Here is a 16,811-nt window from a genome sequence, read left to right as displayed (position 1 = left end):
TGATGTAATCTTTGCAGCATCTTTGCTTACAAATGAATACCACCCAGAAATATGCACAACAGATGTGCTCACAATTCAACATTTGCAAATCACGTTTCCTCCCTGCCCCTCTTATGTGTGTGCACCTAGTACAGTACAGCTATCGCTTCCTCACTGTGCAAGTGGAACAGCACACATACTGGGTCATTCCTTATTTATCTTCTCTGAGCATGTTTTTTTGATTTGTAACAAACGAGGCCACGTCAACATCGACCATAAAACTCCACCACCCATTTCATGTATTCTAGTATGTTTTAGTTGGACAGGTTGAAAGTAAAGCTGCTTTAAATGTTTTTGTAAAGTTAGTAATTCTGTGTGTAAAAACTACTTAACAGTGCTACAAGATGAATGCAATGCAGCTCACAAAGCCCAGAACACATACATTTTACAACGTGTTGTCTGTGCTGCTTATAAAAATAGGGGAAATGGGGGGAAAGGGGAGCTGTCCTCCAACAAATACACTATTCCATGAAGTTGTGAAGGTTGAAAACTTCAAATCATGTAAAAATATCTGTTAAATCCCGGAAATTTAACATTTAACTTTAAGATTTCATTGACCATTTAGATTTAACAATTATACTTAACTTGATATGTAACACTTAACACTTGGATTTCACATTTAGATCGGGTTTATCTCAAGTCTTTTTAGATTTAACATTACACTTTTAAGGTTATAACAGTTCTAACATGCTTTTAGATTCATCTCTGTCTCAGATGTAAAGAAAAAATGAGGCAAATGTGAGCAAATTGAGCTAAATATCGACAAATTACTGAGTTACAAACTCGTGAGGGAGGCCACAGGGATGTAACTGTGGGTGTATTCACAGATGACAGTCGTGAGCGCCGCTCCTACCAGCAGAATGGCCGCTGGGGGTCTCCCTCCGGAGAGAGGCTCTCCCAGAACACACTTCCATGCCGCCTGCGTGATGTTGCATCTATAAGAGTTTTTACGGCACACACACACCGGACTGACCATGCTCCGCTCGTCGGCCACCCATCAGCTTCAGTCACAGCCTTGACTTCGGGCGTTGGGGCGCGTCGTGACGCGCTCTGTCACCGGCTACACTAGAGTCCAGCGCGCCCGGCGTTTACGCTTCACTTTCGATGCGTAAGAGTTTGAGCTTTGCAGCAGCAGCAGCAGCAGCAGCCGCGGAGGAGCCATCCGAGCGGGATCTTTTGCACTATGACTTCGGATCCAGAAAAGAACCGGCAGCGTGTGAGACAGTTTGTGGACAAACCCGGGAATGGAAACTGTGCCGACTGCGGAGCCGCAGGTAGGCTGGAGGGAGGAGGAGGGAGGGGGTCTCAGACAGACGCTGGACACGTCGCACTGACCCTTCCCTACTTCTGTCTGTTAGACTATTGATCGCAAGTGCTGATTTGTAATGTCGCTGTGAATTACAGATTAATAAGTGCGCGCTTTGACAGCGCGTCTGTCCGAATCCTCTGTGGCAAGAGTGTGCAAGATCGACAGTTTCTTTCCTCAGACAGTCACGATGTGGTCTGTTCTTGGGGTTATGAAATGTTGAGACAGTTGACATAATGAAGATCCTCGCAGACGGAGGGTTGGATTTCCTGGCAACTCAAAATAAAAGAACAACTGAATATTGCAAAAGCCTTTAAAAAAACAAAAAAAACAAAGGTGGGGTCATTTATCTGACAGGCGGAATGAATGGACACACTTTATTAATAAGTAACACACGTGGAGCTGTGACTTCTCTCTGCTGTCTTTCTTTTCACTTTTGGTTAAAAAGTTCTTTGACAACTCGTTGTTCTTATTCGTAGGTTGGGATACGTTTCTGTGCTGGTTGGTTCCCTTTGCATGTGCACTTGTGGTCACACCTAGCAGGTTGCAAGTCTGCACTTTGGTACATGGCAGGCAGGTGTGGTTCACGCTGGTGTCACGCTTTACCTCGCCTGCTTCAAAAAGGCCTGAGCTTTTTTTTTTCACAATAAATGTTCCAGATGTTCTGTTGGTATATTGAGACCCATTTTATATTCAAGCGCACTCTTTTCTCATCCCTCTTCAAGCCCATTCGTAGAAGTCTAATCAAAGATACAAGTGTTTGATTAATTGCAAATTGATCAAATCAGTCATTAAGCAGTGAGAGAAACCTCAATTGATCCATGACTTCCAGAGCTTAAAGTTTACAGTGAGTTATGTCAGGACAAAGCAGAGAGCATGAAACCAGAGAATGTGGACCAGGCTCCTGTGGGCCCTCATAGAAGAGAGAATGGGAGTGGCCATCGTCGGCGTCCCCTTGTGTACAGAGGCACAGTCCAAGAAATGTGCAGCTATGTGATTATGAACAAGGAAGTAATAGTTGCACTGTTCTGTGTGCTATTTTTGCAGTGTGTGGTCACACTGAAGGGCTGCAGCGTGCTGACACCAACTACTCGAAGCTGTCCCAGTTCCCTGGCAGGGTTGCAAAATAACTAATCTATATTTCTTGGCTTTATAAAAAGACATTCATTGTGAAACTCTGTGAAATGTATGACCGCCACGCCTGCTTGTCTTTGCACAATTGTCACCCTCGAAAGGAAAAGGTCCCATGTGCAGGATGTTCTGACCTCTCATTGAACATCGGGAGAACGCGGCAAACGTACAAAATAAGAACAAAAGTCTTGTTTTTCCACTTTAACTTGGCCGAGGCGGAGGTAGTGGTGACTCACGGTGTGTGTACATGAGCGCAAATGACAAGTTTCACACACGATGTCCAGTACATAGACCATATTGCTCAGCTGCCGTGACAATGTGCAGAGAATGTGGGCTGCTTGTTGAGTAAACACTGTATTAAGGGACATTTTGTAGTGTTCTTGTGTGTGTGTGTGTGTGTGTGTGGGCTGACAGAGCGCCTGTGAAACACTACCCTGCCCGGGTGATTCAAGGTGAGCCATCGGTGATGCTGAGTCTCGCTCACTGCTGCTGCCACTCCGGGAAATAAAAAAACAAAACAAACAAACAAACAAACAAAAAAAACGCAAAAGGAAACACTCAGTCTGCCCTCATGCAAATCTGCCTACAGTCCAGCTCTCGACTGGTGCCTCTCTCGGCCAGATACTCATCATTTGTGAAACTGTGGGAAGGTTTGATGATCGCTCTGAAGGAATGCGGACCGCGTTGATGAATTCAGATGGGGGAGATGAGCGTTCCCTGCTTCCTGTACGGAAGATCGAATGAGCGTCTGTCCAAACCCGCTTGTGCTCTTTTCTCTCTCAGCAGGCGCCAAGTAACCGCACGCGACGAGGAATCTCAATTCACTGCAGGAATCACGCTCGTCATCTTTTATGTACACGTGCCATTGCTCTGTCTGCAGTAACGCGTGTCTCCCGGCCACTTTATCCAATCAGGACAGAGAACTCTGTGAGGAGGCGGTCCTGTTTATCTTGGAAAAGTTGGCTAAAAGTTGCGAAGTTGGCTACAACAATGCTTCAGTGATATATTTGTGTTTTCGAATGCAGTTTTATAGTTTAGAAGTCCACCCAAAAATGAGAATTCGGTACTCCACCCTCATGCCGATGGAAACTGAAGTAGATGGGGACGTGTTTCAAAATGGTTCCACTGAGCTCGGATCAGCGTCCATCGACACGAGGATGAGTAGATAATGACTGAATTTTTTGTTTTAGGTTGAACTCATCCTTTAAATTTTTTGGTGTCTGTCCTGTGTTGCAGATCCTGAATGGGCGTCCTACACCCTGGGAGTGTTTGTGTGTCTCAGCTGCTCGGGCCTCCATCGAAACATCGCTCAGATCAGCAAGGTGAAATCCATCGTGCTGGATCCCTGGAGCTCCTCTGAGGTGGAGGTGAGCGCTCCCGTCTGCCGCGCTTGCAGTTTGAATTCGCGCGCACCGTGAACACAGTGATTATGAACCTTCTGTTGTTTTGAGCGAAGATCAGCCGAGTGATTGTTGTCTGAAACTTGGCTTGAAGCGACAATCTGCAGCCCTCCGGCCTCGCCCTGCTCCGCTGCGAGCACCACTCTCCGCCCCCTGCATCCCTGCTTGGTAGAATAGAGACAAGTCATCCTTCTCAATTCAGCACGGCCTGAAAGGCATGAGCCAGCAGCTGGCAGATACAACCGATATCTTTGTGTCTGTGTGTGTGTGTGTGTGTGTGTGTGTGGGACTCTGACTTTAAAAAACTCACTTTGGATTCCAGTTTAATTTCACAGTGAAAATATCCAGAATGAGGTGAAAGAACCACGTATTGTGTTTATGAACCGTGTCATGCTGCTGTCGAGCCTGTGTGCAGCAAAAGAGGCCCTGTGTTCCGCTTTACCACCATCTCTTTCTCTCTCTGTCCCCTCTTTCTCTGGCGTTCTCTTCCTTGATTTGTTGTATGTGTTCTGTAGTTTCCTATCTGTGTGCTGTCGGGCTCTGAGAAGTATCCTCTGTGTTTGGATACAAGGACACAAAAGAAGAAGCAGCCGTGTATTTCTCTTCTACAAAGTCGTCGGGATAGACGTCGGCAGTGTTTTCTGCAAACCACAAATATATCCAGATTTTACACTTCTGTGTTATGTTACCCACTTAGTTAGGGTGAGGAAAAATATATCGTTTGGGCTTAAACTACCTGCTTTTTCTTGCCACAAACATAAGTGGAAGATGTCCCGATGGTGTCTCTTGAAAGTATCCAGTGGTTTCACGCTTACAAATGTTGAAACGCAGTCTTGAACAGCGGGCAGCGGCTCGGCAGGCATTTCCCCTGACTCCACCACCATCCCAACCACCTGTCGACAGGGCAGGTCACCACTGTCAGCGTGTAATGTAAAAGTGATTATGTGACACATCTTCAGTATGGCACACATGACTTCATCAGTGGTTTGCAGAAACAGGGGAGTGAACTGCCCTCTTGTTTAAAGGTGTTAACCACACAAACACTGAGCTACGAGTATCTTCTTGTGTGTGTGTGTGTGTGTGTGTGTGTGTGTGTGTGTGTGTGTGTGTGTGTGTGTGTGTGTGTGTGTGTGTGTGTGTGTGTGTGTTCGACCTGCTCTCATCCACCACATACACACACATACACACAGACGCTGCTAACAAAAGCCTCTCTTCCTCCCCTCTGCAGTTTATGGACTCTGCAGGTAACAACGCCGCCAAGGCCAAATACGAGCAGATAGTTCCTGCCTTCTACTACAAGCCCACACACAGAGACTGCATGTAAGTCATGTGTCTTCTTCTGCGCCTCCTTGATTTCTTGTTTATTGCCATCTCTGATTGGTGCACATCTGCAGCTCAGATGGATATTGTAAAAACACTTTTATTGTCCTCTATCCTATTTTTTTTGTTGTGATCTCTGAACAACAGCCGTGGAGGCAAAGGTTTGTATTTGGGCTGCGGCAGTGGTGTTGTCATGGTATGCCACAGTAGGAAAAAGTTTCATAACTGTTAGGGCTTGTTTTTGCCACTGACAGGCTGAGGTTGGTATTATAAGTGTCTGACAAAAAGGCCTTTCTTTGTAAGAATCGTTTTTGTGATGTTTTCATTATTCCATAGCGATGTCAGACATCCAACAACCTCAGCATGCCTGTGACAAAAACAAGCACTTTGGTGGACGTTACGATGGCGGTCGAAGTCGCCCCAAAGGCTTATGTCGCAGCCACGGGAGCTGTGTCGCAGTTGCAAGCTGAGATAATGTACAGGATCGATTTCAAAACTTTTGGTATGAGTCACAGAAATGTGTCAACACAGATCTCAGGCTTAAAAAAAACACCAGAATCCCCCTTTAAAGGTCATTGTACAGTTACAGTGACCTTTAAAAGAGCGATTCAAGTTTCAGTACACCATATACAGTGAAACCGTGATTTTTTTTTTGGACGGTTATCGAACTGTGAAGATGTCAGATTGTGCTGCCCGGTAATCGTACACATCCATTCGCAGCTAATGCTGTCGTCTGAAGGTAGAAATTCAATCTTGTGGCTGTCTACGCATTTTAATGTTAATTTCTATATTGACAAAAGACTTATTTCCCTTAAGGTAATTCATACAGTAATAAAAGCTGACGTGACTTACTTTACCACCTCACGACTACTTGCTCACCTAAATTTGCAAACTGGTGGTCATTCTGTGCACAGAGTAGAGTATTACTCATAGACATGCACTAAAGGGGGCCAGCGAGTGGTGTTTGGTGGCCTGGTTGACATGCAGAAACTGCTTTGCGATAAGAATGGCAATTTCCTGCAGTTTGAACAGGAAGCGGCAATTCAGTTCGAGGGCTTCTTCTCAACCGTCCAGCGGTAAAAATAACAAGACGTAACAACCGAGCGCTGAGCTGTGTGGTCTGTTTGAGGGGAACCTGTGCTGTTGTGCATATGAGGGGTGGTATGTTTAGGAAGGTAACAAAGGAAATCATGACTAGATGAAGCAGAGAGAGTGGGAAAAAAGGCAAATCCATTAAGTGTGAAGGGCGTTGAGCACTTGAGGGGAAGAGCTGCACAAAGCCGTGACATTGAATCCTGTGATGGTGGTGATTCGTCGAAAGCGACACAGCTGGTTGAGCACACGGGGAAGTTCAAGACGACGTGTCTCACAAGCTGAAGATGCTTTGTGAATGTTAACAGCAATTAGTAAAGGGAAACAGAAAGAGTCCAGGCAAAAAATTGGGCGTGAGGGATGAAAGGGCGGCAACAGCCGTATAATTGTCATCGCAGCGATAATTACGGGAAGATGAGTAATGTTTTGTTGGTATGAAACATAGCTCCGAGGCCCCATATTCAGTCAATGAGACGTTTTCCGACAAATTAACTGAAGCATGATGAAAAAGCTCAGCACCAACTGTTCTGCTGCAGGCTCCTGCGGGAACAATGGATCCGAGCCAAGTACGAGAGGAAGGAGTTCATGTGTGTGGAGAAGCAGGAGCCCTACTCGGCAGGTGAGAGTGAACTCTGCACAGGTACGCGCACAAACACGTTAACACCTCCTCTTGCTTACTCGGGAGAACAAGTAATAGTCCGCGTCCCGCACAGCGCCACCTATTCAGCAGTCGAATGAATGCTCAGCAGGGAAAACGGCATCATCCCTGTCGCATTAGCAGCATTCTTGGGCGAAACAGCTGATAAAGAGTGGAGGAGGGATGGAAGGAGGCCTCATCTCACACGCTGCTGTCCTGCCACATACTCCGCATAAATGGGGTGACATTACAAGTCAGATAATCACCTGGAAACTTCCCTAGATGATTACTGACCTTAAAAAAATACTTTTAAATACGCTTTCTGGTGGAAAAGGTGATGAAAATGGAGGAATTTGCATGTATTTCCATAACAGAGGAAGGGAAGGGAATTCTTAATTTTGTTGACATAACAGAGTTTTTTGCAAAGGGAATTTTAGATATCTCTTTTGTTTATCACCCCGTAAAATCAGAAAATACTGTCAAGAGCCATAAAAATCACATGTTTTTAATGAAATGAATGAAATGTTCTACAAATCAGACTGAGAATGTATATATATATATAATATATATATATAATGTACATATATATATATATATATATGTACATATATATATATAAATATATATATATATATATATAATAATATATAATATAATATATATATATATAATATATATATATTTATATATATATATATGATATATATATTTAATATATATATATACATATATATATATATATACATATTTATACTATATATACATATTCTTATATATATATACATATTTATATATATATACATAGATACATACATACATACATACATACATACACACACACGTATATATATATATATACACACACACACACATATATATACACACACACACATATATATACACACATACACACACACACACAAAAAACTCCATAATGTGGAGGTTAGTGCTACTGGAGGGGAGATTTGAGAAAAAACAGTATGTGTTACTGTTTAAATATGAGAATGTGGCACCGCTAATTAACTATGCTCCACTTGGCATGCAATTACAGGAGAGGAATCAGAACTCAAACAAACATCTACAAGTGTATTTTGGAAAGAAGACATGGTATATGGGAGCATAAACGGTTGAGTGGTTAACTAATGTTAAAACCTGAAGATGTTACTCAGTTTGGTTTCAGGCACCAGAAAATTCTCGGCTGGGTTCAGAAAAAGATCTTGATGTGGACTCAAATAAGTCATGTTTCATAGTGCATGTTATTTACGTAGCTCTTGGTTACACACAGGACTCAAACCCATCCACCCGCCTCCTGTCTTGCTCTTTATACCTTTTTATATATGCAAAAGGAGAACCTATAGCATCACAGTGTGTTATTTTGGGCCTCTGACCAAGCTACCTTTTTTGACTCACATCACACATTTTCATCTCGAACTGAGCCATAGTAGTGCCCCCCCCCCCGCTCTTTGTGCTAAGCCTGGCTAACCACTTCTGTACTGTAGTTTCATTCTAAACATATAGGAAGTCTGGGAAAAGAAACCAGTGTTCAGAAGTTATACATTAGGTGATGCACTTGGTTCCAGAAGTTTATTTGGATCCAGTAAAGAGTTGGCACTCTGTGTAGGGGTGTTATTGTACCGCAGCAGTTGTAGTTGTTTCACCAACTAGCTCATTATAATCTGTTGGGATCTGCTGGGCTTCAGTATGTCATGCCGGAGGTGCTGTTTGTCCTGCTAATGTCATTACACTGTCAACGAGTGTAATGACAAACAGCTCATGGCCCATAGGCACCGTTACCCACTGCTCATTTACATAGCCCAGCCCAATTAGCCTGCCAGTCAGACAGTCCGACTGCTCGGCGTGTCAGCGTGGTTCATGTTGCAGCGACAGTGAGCGCCGGTCACCGGGGGACCAACTCTGACCTTTACTGTCCTTCCCTCAGCTCCTCGACCGTCCTCCTCTCTGCAGTTCTGTTTCTTCTGCTCTTATCTGCGCTCACATCTGTTTTTCTGGCCGACTACCAATAGGCCCCATCCTTTCCTCATGGTTTACATTTTGGCGCCAGTCTAAGCTCACTTCCCCACTAATTATACATGACATAATCCTTATTTCTGTCTCTTAATGCTGAATCATGTGCCACTATGTGTCTGTGTGTGTCAAATATGACAAATGCCTCTTGGCCAATCGCCCAGTGGAGGCTAATCAGAGGCGACCAATCAATAATGAATGGGCCCTGCCAGACGGACTAAGACTGAGTCATTCTGATCCAGTGAAAGTCAAAATGCAAGGTGCAATATGCAGGTTATAATTGTTGTTTTGATACAAGACTATTTATTATCCAAGATATGGTAATATCATGATATGATACAATCTGGGTTTCACAAATCTTCAAAAACCGACGCTTTTGGATTAGTGCCAGTTTTTGAGTTGGATATGAGACTCTAATATGAATTCTTCTTACAAATAACACCTTATAGGCTACATTACAGTAAAGTGATGTACTTTTATAAACTCAGCAGACTGTTATACTTGTTTTAATTCATAAAACATTCATTTTGCCCACTGAGTCATTTCATGTCCACATTACTGATGATTATTTAGAGATATAGGAATTGGTGGTGTTAATGTACAGAAGACCAAACACTTTTTGTTAAAACAGTTTTTTTAAACTCAATTAACAATATCAATGAGGTAATAATGCTAAAAAATTATTATAATTTCCATAACTGAATAAATAAGCCATCCTCAGATTAAAACAAGGTCCCCAGAACACTGTTTGAAGCTAGAAAGGTGGCAGGGTCCGCCTATAAAAAACAAAGAGTATGAAACTGTCTTGTCCTATGAGGTCAGTTTGTTTATTCAGTTTATTCGGTCATGAAAATGAAAATCTATAAATGCAGATTTTACAATTCTTATTAAAATTTCTACCAAAAATCTACATAATGCACCTTTAATCCCAGGTGTAACTAATAGCATTGATTCTGTTGAGGTGTGTCAGTGCCACGGGGCTCACTGACACGGCTTTATAGGATGTCTAAAAGTAACTGGACCGTTATTAAAGGGCACGTCCACTGTTTTTCAGCCTGCATGTTATTACAATGTTATGTCCCATCAGTTATACACATGCAGGGCACGATGTCTTGAATATATGCCTCTATACGTCCTGCTGATAAAAAAAAAAAAAAAATGACAATCACCAACTGCGCTTTCCATCCGGCGTCATCGACTATCCTGTTGTGCCAGAAACAGGAAGTTGTGCAGAGTAGAGTGCGTTTAATCTAAATGAAGATGTGGTTTGTGGCCATTTTCGATGCCCCCCCCCCCCCCACACACACACACACACACACACACTCACACAACAACGGCATGGACGTTTTATATCGGGCAGGACTTTCCCTCCAAGTCTGTAGCAGAGTGATGAATCATTTCTACAGCCAGAGCGTGTCACACTTTTAAACGCAAGCCTCACACGTTTAGGGGGAGAGATGTCAACACTTTAACTGGAGCCGCGCTGAGTTCTCACGGGGTCACAGCTGAGCAGGCTGCTCACACAGAGTGAAAACGTTATTTGGTGTTTTTTTTTTTTTTTTTTTTTTACTGTGAACTGAAGAGCTAAAATACAGCGTGAAATTTGTCAAAACAGATGTTGCGCTGTTTCAAGGAGGAAAAAAAAAAAGCAAAATGTTTCTGTAAGGTAGACGAGATAAAGCGTTATTATCAGAGTCTCATGACCGTGGAGCTCTCGCTCTCTGTGTCCCTCTGTCTCTCTCCCTCTCTGTCAAAGCTCTCTTGTGTTGCGCTGTGCAGAGGTCTGAGGAGCATGTGGCGCCCTGGAGGAAGAATGGCCTCCTTTGTGTACTAGTATTCTATATAATGTCGTCCCTAGACTGTTGGCCAAGACAAACCGGCAGTGATCCATGGAAAAAAAGACTTGAAGAAAGATGGACGCCGTGGTCCAAACGTTGCTCTGCTCTTCCCCTTATGTTTGCAAATCTTTCACACCCAGCTCTCAGCAGTGAGTGGCGTCTCTTCTCACCCTCTGCACCCCTCCCAGCGACGGGACAGAACTTTCCTGATTCATGAATTATTGATGAGGTCCTCGCTCGCCCAGATGTTTACTGCCGTCTCTGCTGCCGGGCGGTACAAAGAAGCAAAGGGAGGGGAAGAAAGGATGGATGGAGAAAGAGTGGAGCAGTCTGTGTTTCTTAATATCAGATCCATTTCCCAGAGGAAATTGGCGACCAAATGTAATTTTCCCTCAAAAATCTCTCTGTTCTATGCTTATGGCATTGCACTTAAGCTTGTGATGTTCCAGCATTTGACCGAGGCACTTTACTTTCAATTCTTGTTACAGGGGAAGTGGTTTTATCAGCTGTCGCTAATGCAGTCTGCTTTTGTGGAGTGTTTGATGTAATCGAAAGAGATGAGGCTGAGAGTTTGCATCATTATTGTCATCATTATTATTTTTATGGGCCTTACTTCTCTCTTAAATTCCACTCCCATTGCAACTCTGGAGATTTAAATAATCTAAAAAGAGTAGAAGCATCCCCCCCCACCTGACTGACGAAATAATTAATTCTCAGTGGACCCTCAGGACTTCTGTAATAATCCCTCTACTTTATTAAAAAAATTGTTTCTTATTTTTTGAAAATGTTTATTATTTTTTGCAATTTCTTTTGCATGTTGTTCAGACACCTGTGCTGACATGAAGGTAAAATATGCCGATTCCTGTTACTGTTTCTTTGGAAAAACTAGCAAAAGTTCAAGTAAAAGACTCAAACAATAATGAAAAAAAGAATCCAATGCCCCCAAAACAAACTGGAACAAAAATTCAGAAAGGAAAAGCTGAAAATTGGTGGTCACTCCAGTTGGCCTGGAAGTCGTCCCTCGGCTGTGCAAAATAGTGCTCTTACTTGAATGAGCCAGCACTTCCTTAAAAGCCTGACCTTGTGGAGCTCAAGTTAAATAACAAATCCAACTCATTAAAATATTAGAAATCCAGTTCTCAGTCTTCTTCTATTTGGAGTTGAAAAATATCCAATTAAGGTCTTTTTTCCCTCCTGTTTAATATCGCCGATTTTGAGTCAATTAGTGCGTGTGCGGAGGACGATGACGGTGCGTTTCTTCCTGCAGTGCTGCTTCTGTTGCCTCACGCCGGGTGTACGAGCAGAGAGGCCAGTGTCAGGAACAGACCCAGGAACACAGCCAACAAGCTGTGTGTGTGTGTGTGTGTGTGTGTGTGTGTGTGTGTGTGTGTGTGTGTGTGTGTGTGTGTGTGCGTGCATGTCTGTGTGTGTGTCTAGAGAGAATAGGGATGGGTTTGCTTTTGCATACAGTTTAGTAGAGATTAAACATTATGGAGCAGATAAATAAAGACACCGTTCCTGCTCTGGCACTGATCGGTGAGAAAAAAACAAAAAAAAAAAACAAGTCGTGATTAAAAGATGCTTTATATGTGGTTGTTAATCAACAAATCTTAGAGGGAGATGAGTTTGTTGAAGTGATGTTCAGGCTCGTAGGGGAAGCCATCATTCGGAGCTGAATTATTTATGTGTAGTAAAAGCAGAGGTGCCGCTTCCCATCACTGCCGAGCGAAAGAGGTGAAGGCAATTCTTTAGGCAGTGTCACAAAGCATAATATGAATCTCGACATGATGGCATCTGATGAGTTTCTCTCCCATATGAATGTTTGTGTGGAGGGTTTTGTTTGAAAGCCTGTGGTGTCTCCCTCTGTTCCCTCTCTCTGTGTTCCTGCGACTGGACTCTGGACGCTCTCCTCCTGGCAGGCTACAGAGAGGGCTTCCTGTGGAAACGAGGCCGAGACAACGGGCAGTACCTCAGCCGCAAATTCATCCTGTCCGAACGGGAAGGCGTTTTGAAGTACTTCAACAAGCATGACGTGAGTGTTTCTTCACCTCTTTTTACTCCCCCCACCCTCAATCTTGACCGAGTCAATGCTGCACCGCCGACCGGCTTCTCCTCCCTCCCTGCAGGCCAGAGAGCCCAAAGCGATACTGAAGATCAATACGGTGAACGCCACGTTCCAGCCCACGAAGATCGGCACCGCCAACGGCCTGCAGATAACCTATTTGAAGGACAACAGCACGAGGAACATCTTTGTTTACCACGAGGATGGAAAGGTGAGGTGTGGCGCCTCTCTCTGGCTGGTTTTATGCAGGGTGTGTGTGTGTGTGTGTGTGTGTGCGCGTGTGTGTGTGTGTGTGTGTGTGTGTGTGTGTGTGTGTGTGTGTGTGTGTGTGTGTGTGTGTGTGTGTCCCTCTGGTGGAAATAGTTTGTCATTACCCCTCAGTGATGCCAGTAGTCAAAAAAAGAAGAAAATAATCGTATTCATCCGCCTTGGGTTTACAGCTTTTCAAATCTCATTTCCATTTAGAAAGGTCATTCTGTCTGGTAATAACGGCGATGAGCGCTGTGTTTAGTGCGGGAGACGATTAGAGATTTTTTTTTAGGGGCCGATGACGATGTGTCAGGAGACGATACCGCAGTGAGAGTCACTCGCTGGATGTCCTGATTTTCCTGTCTTGTAGGAAATGGTGGACTGGTTCAACGCCATCAGAGCAGCCAGGTTTCACTACCTGCAGGTGGCTTTTCCTGGAGCTTCCATTGCTGATGTGAGTGCACACACGTACACACACACACACACACACATACACACACACACACACACACACACACACACAGTTTATCAGTGACTAAGTCTTTGCTCTTTGTTTGTCTAGTTGTTGCCAAAGCTAACAAGAAACTACATCAAGGAAGGTTACATGGAGAAGACCGGTCCCAAGGTGAAGCATTACTCCCCCTTTTCTTTGTTTTTCTGCAGCGTTTGTGTTAATAAAACAATTTCTCACATTGATTCCCACGTGATTTATAAGTTGGGTAAATACACAAAGCCTTGAACAGCATCTTGAAGTCCCAGTTACTTATTTGCCGCCACGTGTTCTCTCCCTTGTTTCCGTCCCACAGCACACAGAGGGCTTCAAGAAGAGATGGTTCACGATGGATGACAGGAGGCTCATGTACTTCAAAGATCCACTGGTATTAAAGCTGCATGATCGGAGGAAACTGCTGTAGATACACACAGATGCGCAGCAGAGAAAAAGACGTCGCTGCGTCTGACGACCACAGTCGGTTTTTTGAGGGACAGTGCACTCAGAAACTCCATAGGAAATATTTTCCCTTTAGCCTGACAGCTATCCAGCTAAATAGTTTGCATGCAGTTTGTTAAAAGGTGGAATTTCGACATACTTAATTATGCCTCTTATGTCTCTCCCGCTGCTTGCAGGATGCCTATGCCCGAGGCGAGGTGTTCATTGGCAGTAAGGAAAACAGCTACTCTGTGCTCCCCGGCCTCCCCGCGAACATTCAGGGCTACCACTGGCAGTTTGGAATCACCATAGTGACCCCAGACAGGAAGTTTCTGTTCGCATGCGAGACCAAACGGGATCAACAAGACTGGATGGCTGCATTACAGAGCGTCATCGACAGACCGATGCTGCCTCAGGAGTACGCGGGTAAATTGAACGCCCAGTTAAAAGCCTTGTTTAGCTCTTTTTCGCTTTCATTTTCTGAGTCGGCTGTATTACTTTCTGCCCTCTCTGCAGTGGAGGCCTATTTCAAGCGCAAACCATGACGTCCCAGAGCTGGAAGAATCGTCGGTGCAGGATGAGAAGCAGGGAGCTGGAGGAAGAGGAGCAGAGATGTACTTGAGATCTCATGATGGGAGCCTTTGTAAAAAAAAACTTAAGGTTACAGAAAAAAAAGAGGACCTAGAACTGAGACGGCTTCGACCACAGCTGCAGACTCCCTTCACTCCACCCGTCGTCCTGTGCAGCCCCACCTGTTATGTGCCAGACCCATTTCATAGGGAGTCCGAATCACGCCTCAGCTCATGAATGTTAGCCTAACTCACTCATAACTCGTGTTATGCAACTTACTTACATACTTGAAAAGAGGTCAGTCATCGTGACCTGAATGTGTAGAGGTTATGCACGTGACTTTGCTCAGTAGGAAATCAGAATTGTGCTGCTCAGATGTCAAAACGTGTGTGGTTTTCTGTTCTCAGTAATCTAATATTAGAAATATACTCATAGTTCAGTGACAGATGTTTAATGTGGAGCAATTTTCCTGCCAAAACTTGAACGAAATGTGTTAAAAATGCCCTAAAAATACACACAGTGTGGTTTTGCAAATACAGAACATACCCATCACGGACAAGTGCGGCATGTTTCACAAGTACAAGAAAAATAGTACGCAACTTCCCACCATGCTTCCGTGCTCAGGATTTTCGCATTGAGTGATCTGCCCTCCACAGCAGCAGTCAGCGCTATGAGTACATTTAAACTTTATCATAAAGGAGCGTGCTGAAGTTTGAAGAGACGGGTCACCTGGTGAAGGTGGAGAAGGAAACATTCAAACTAAATAGACTTTACTTTATGAATGTACACAGAAGAAATGGGAACAAGAAAATACACGACAGGATAAGGGAAAGAAATGAGTCTCAGGAACACAACTGAACACAAATACAGACACAATCTCTGTGGCAGTCGTTGGTCGCTACCTTGTGACTAACATGCAGGGAAGTCATCTGTTTTCCAAGTGGTATTACTGTCGGCATCGCTGTTTCGAGACAACTATCATTTTCTGTTAATTTCAGTCACAAATAACAACAAGACAAAAAAAAAGTGAGTTTTAGTCTTTAATAGAAATGATCCCCAGTAAATCTTCACTTGCCCTGAAGAAATTGTGTATAGACAGAGAGGTTTATAGGAAACCAATCTAAACGCAGATGGTTTCATAGTTCTATACCTGTTACACGGTGTCATAAACATTTACTTCATATCGATACAAAGGACTGTTCGACTGCCAGGTTAAATCGACGTACAGCACCACCTGCTGTTGTGGAGGGTGAATCATTTGGGAAATTATTGAGAACGTTTTGGCAGAAATCTTGTGCCAAAAGTTTCGCGATGTAACGGTCACTGTCTATGTGGGATGTTTGTTTTGTATTTGTTCGTTAATGATGATTTATTAGCAAAATGTGGTGTGTTTGTTTGACAGGTACATTTTGTATTTGCAAAACCAAATGCTTGAGTTTGTTGCTTAACCTTGCTTAAGATTCTGAATCTTGTTGGTAAATTGCAGGGCATTTAAAAAAAAAACACACATTTTGTTTGTCTGTGATGGCAAGAAATTAACTCCGTCGTTCAATATGGCTGAATTAATCATGCATTTCATCTTAAGTGCGGACTCATAGATCCATAGGCTAATTTCCACATTAGTACAATATTTAATTCTCAACATATTTATTTCTTTTAACCGTCTAATTTGCTGTATGCAGCTTGTACTGTTGAGGTGCAGGGCATCGCAGACATAATAAGCTATATTGCTTTCTTTTGTACATATTCAAGCAGCTGAACGTTAAACTGCTTCGTGAAGTTTTATCATCACTGGTAATTATTGGCTTGCATCCGTTCATCTCTCGTTCAGTGTCTCTCCTAATGTGCTCTAACTATTTATCCAGCAGAGGGAGACAAAGGAAAGGGTTTAAAACTCAGTATGACACCCTTCACCACACACTCTCAAACTCTGGGGGCTCATTAACCTCATCAGACTCCTGCCTGCAGATGTGCACATTACACTATTTGTGTGAGTGCCGACAGCAGAGGCAGGGAGATGTTTCTGAGCGGTACTGTAATGGGACAGTGATTCCTTTTGTTCAAACTGAAAGAGCCGGGGTCAAGCGGACTGTGTGAGCATGCATCTGCAGCCCTGAACTAAACATTAAATCATCACGTTGTCTTGTAACTCACTGTGGGAGTAATCTGAAATATGCTCACTATTAAAAGAGTAAAAGCCAAAAAAACCTTCAG

General features: G+C 43.5%; 1 protein-coding gene across 1 annotated transcript; it reads left to right on the top strand.

The window, feature by feature from the left end:
• The first annotated feature begins 50 nt into the window (after positions 1-50).
• On the top strand, positions 51-16,804 carry LOC119013453 (arf-GAP with dual PH domain-containing protein 1-like). Its single transcript, XM_037087995.1, has 11 exons — positions 51-1,313; positions 3,713-3,843; positions 5,105-5,196; positions 6,825-6,907; positions 12,708-12,820; positions 12,915-13,061; positions 13,470-13,553; positions 13,662-13,724; positions 13,906-13,977; positions 14,225-14,453; positions 14,544-16,804. The coding sequence occupies exons 1-11, from the start codon at positions 1,223-1,225 to the stop codon at positions 14,570-14,572; spliced, it is 1,134 nt and encodes a 377-aa protein (XP_036943890.1). The 5' UTR covers positions 51-1,222; the 3' UTR covers positions 14,573-16,804.
• The last annotated feature ends 7 nt before the right edge of the window (positions 16,805-16,811 follow it).

Source organism: Acanthopagrus latus, chromosome 23 (assembly GCF_904848185.1).
Source record: "Acanthopagrus latus isolate v.2019 chromosome 23, fAcaLat1.1, whole genome shotgun sequence".
NCBI classification, from domain to species: Eukaryota; Metazoa; Chordata; class Actinopteri; order Spariformes; family Sparidae; genus Acanthopagrus; species Acanthopagrus latus.
The sequence above is the reverse complement of the archived record's forward strand: the minus strand, read 5'-3'. Positions and strand labels throughout refer to the sequence as shown.

Coding starts and splice junctions, on each gene's coding strand:
- LOC119013453 (XM_037087995.1), top strand. CDS start 1,223: ATGACTTCGGATCCAGAAAAGAACCGGCAGCGTGTGAGACAGTTTGTG. Junction 13,062..13,469: donor TTTACCACGAGGATGGAAAG/GTGAGGTGTGGC, acceptor CCTGTCTTGTAG/GAAATGGTGGACTGGTTCAA. Junction 14,454..14,543: donor GCTGCCTCAGGAGTACGCGG/GTAAATTGAACG, acceptor CCCTCTCTGCAG/TGGAGGCCTATTTCAAGCGC.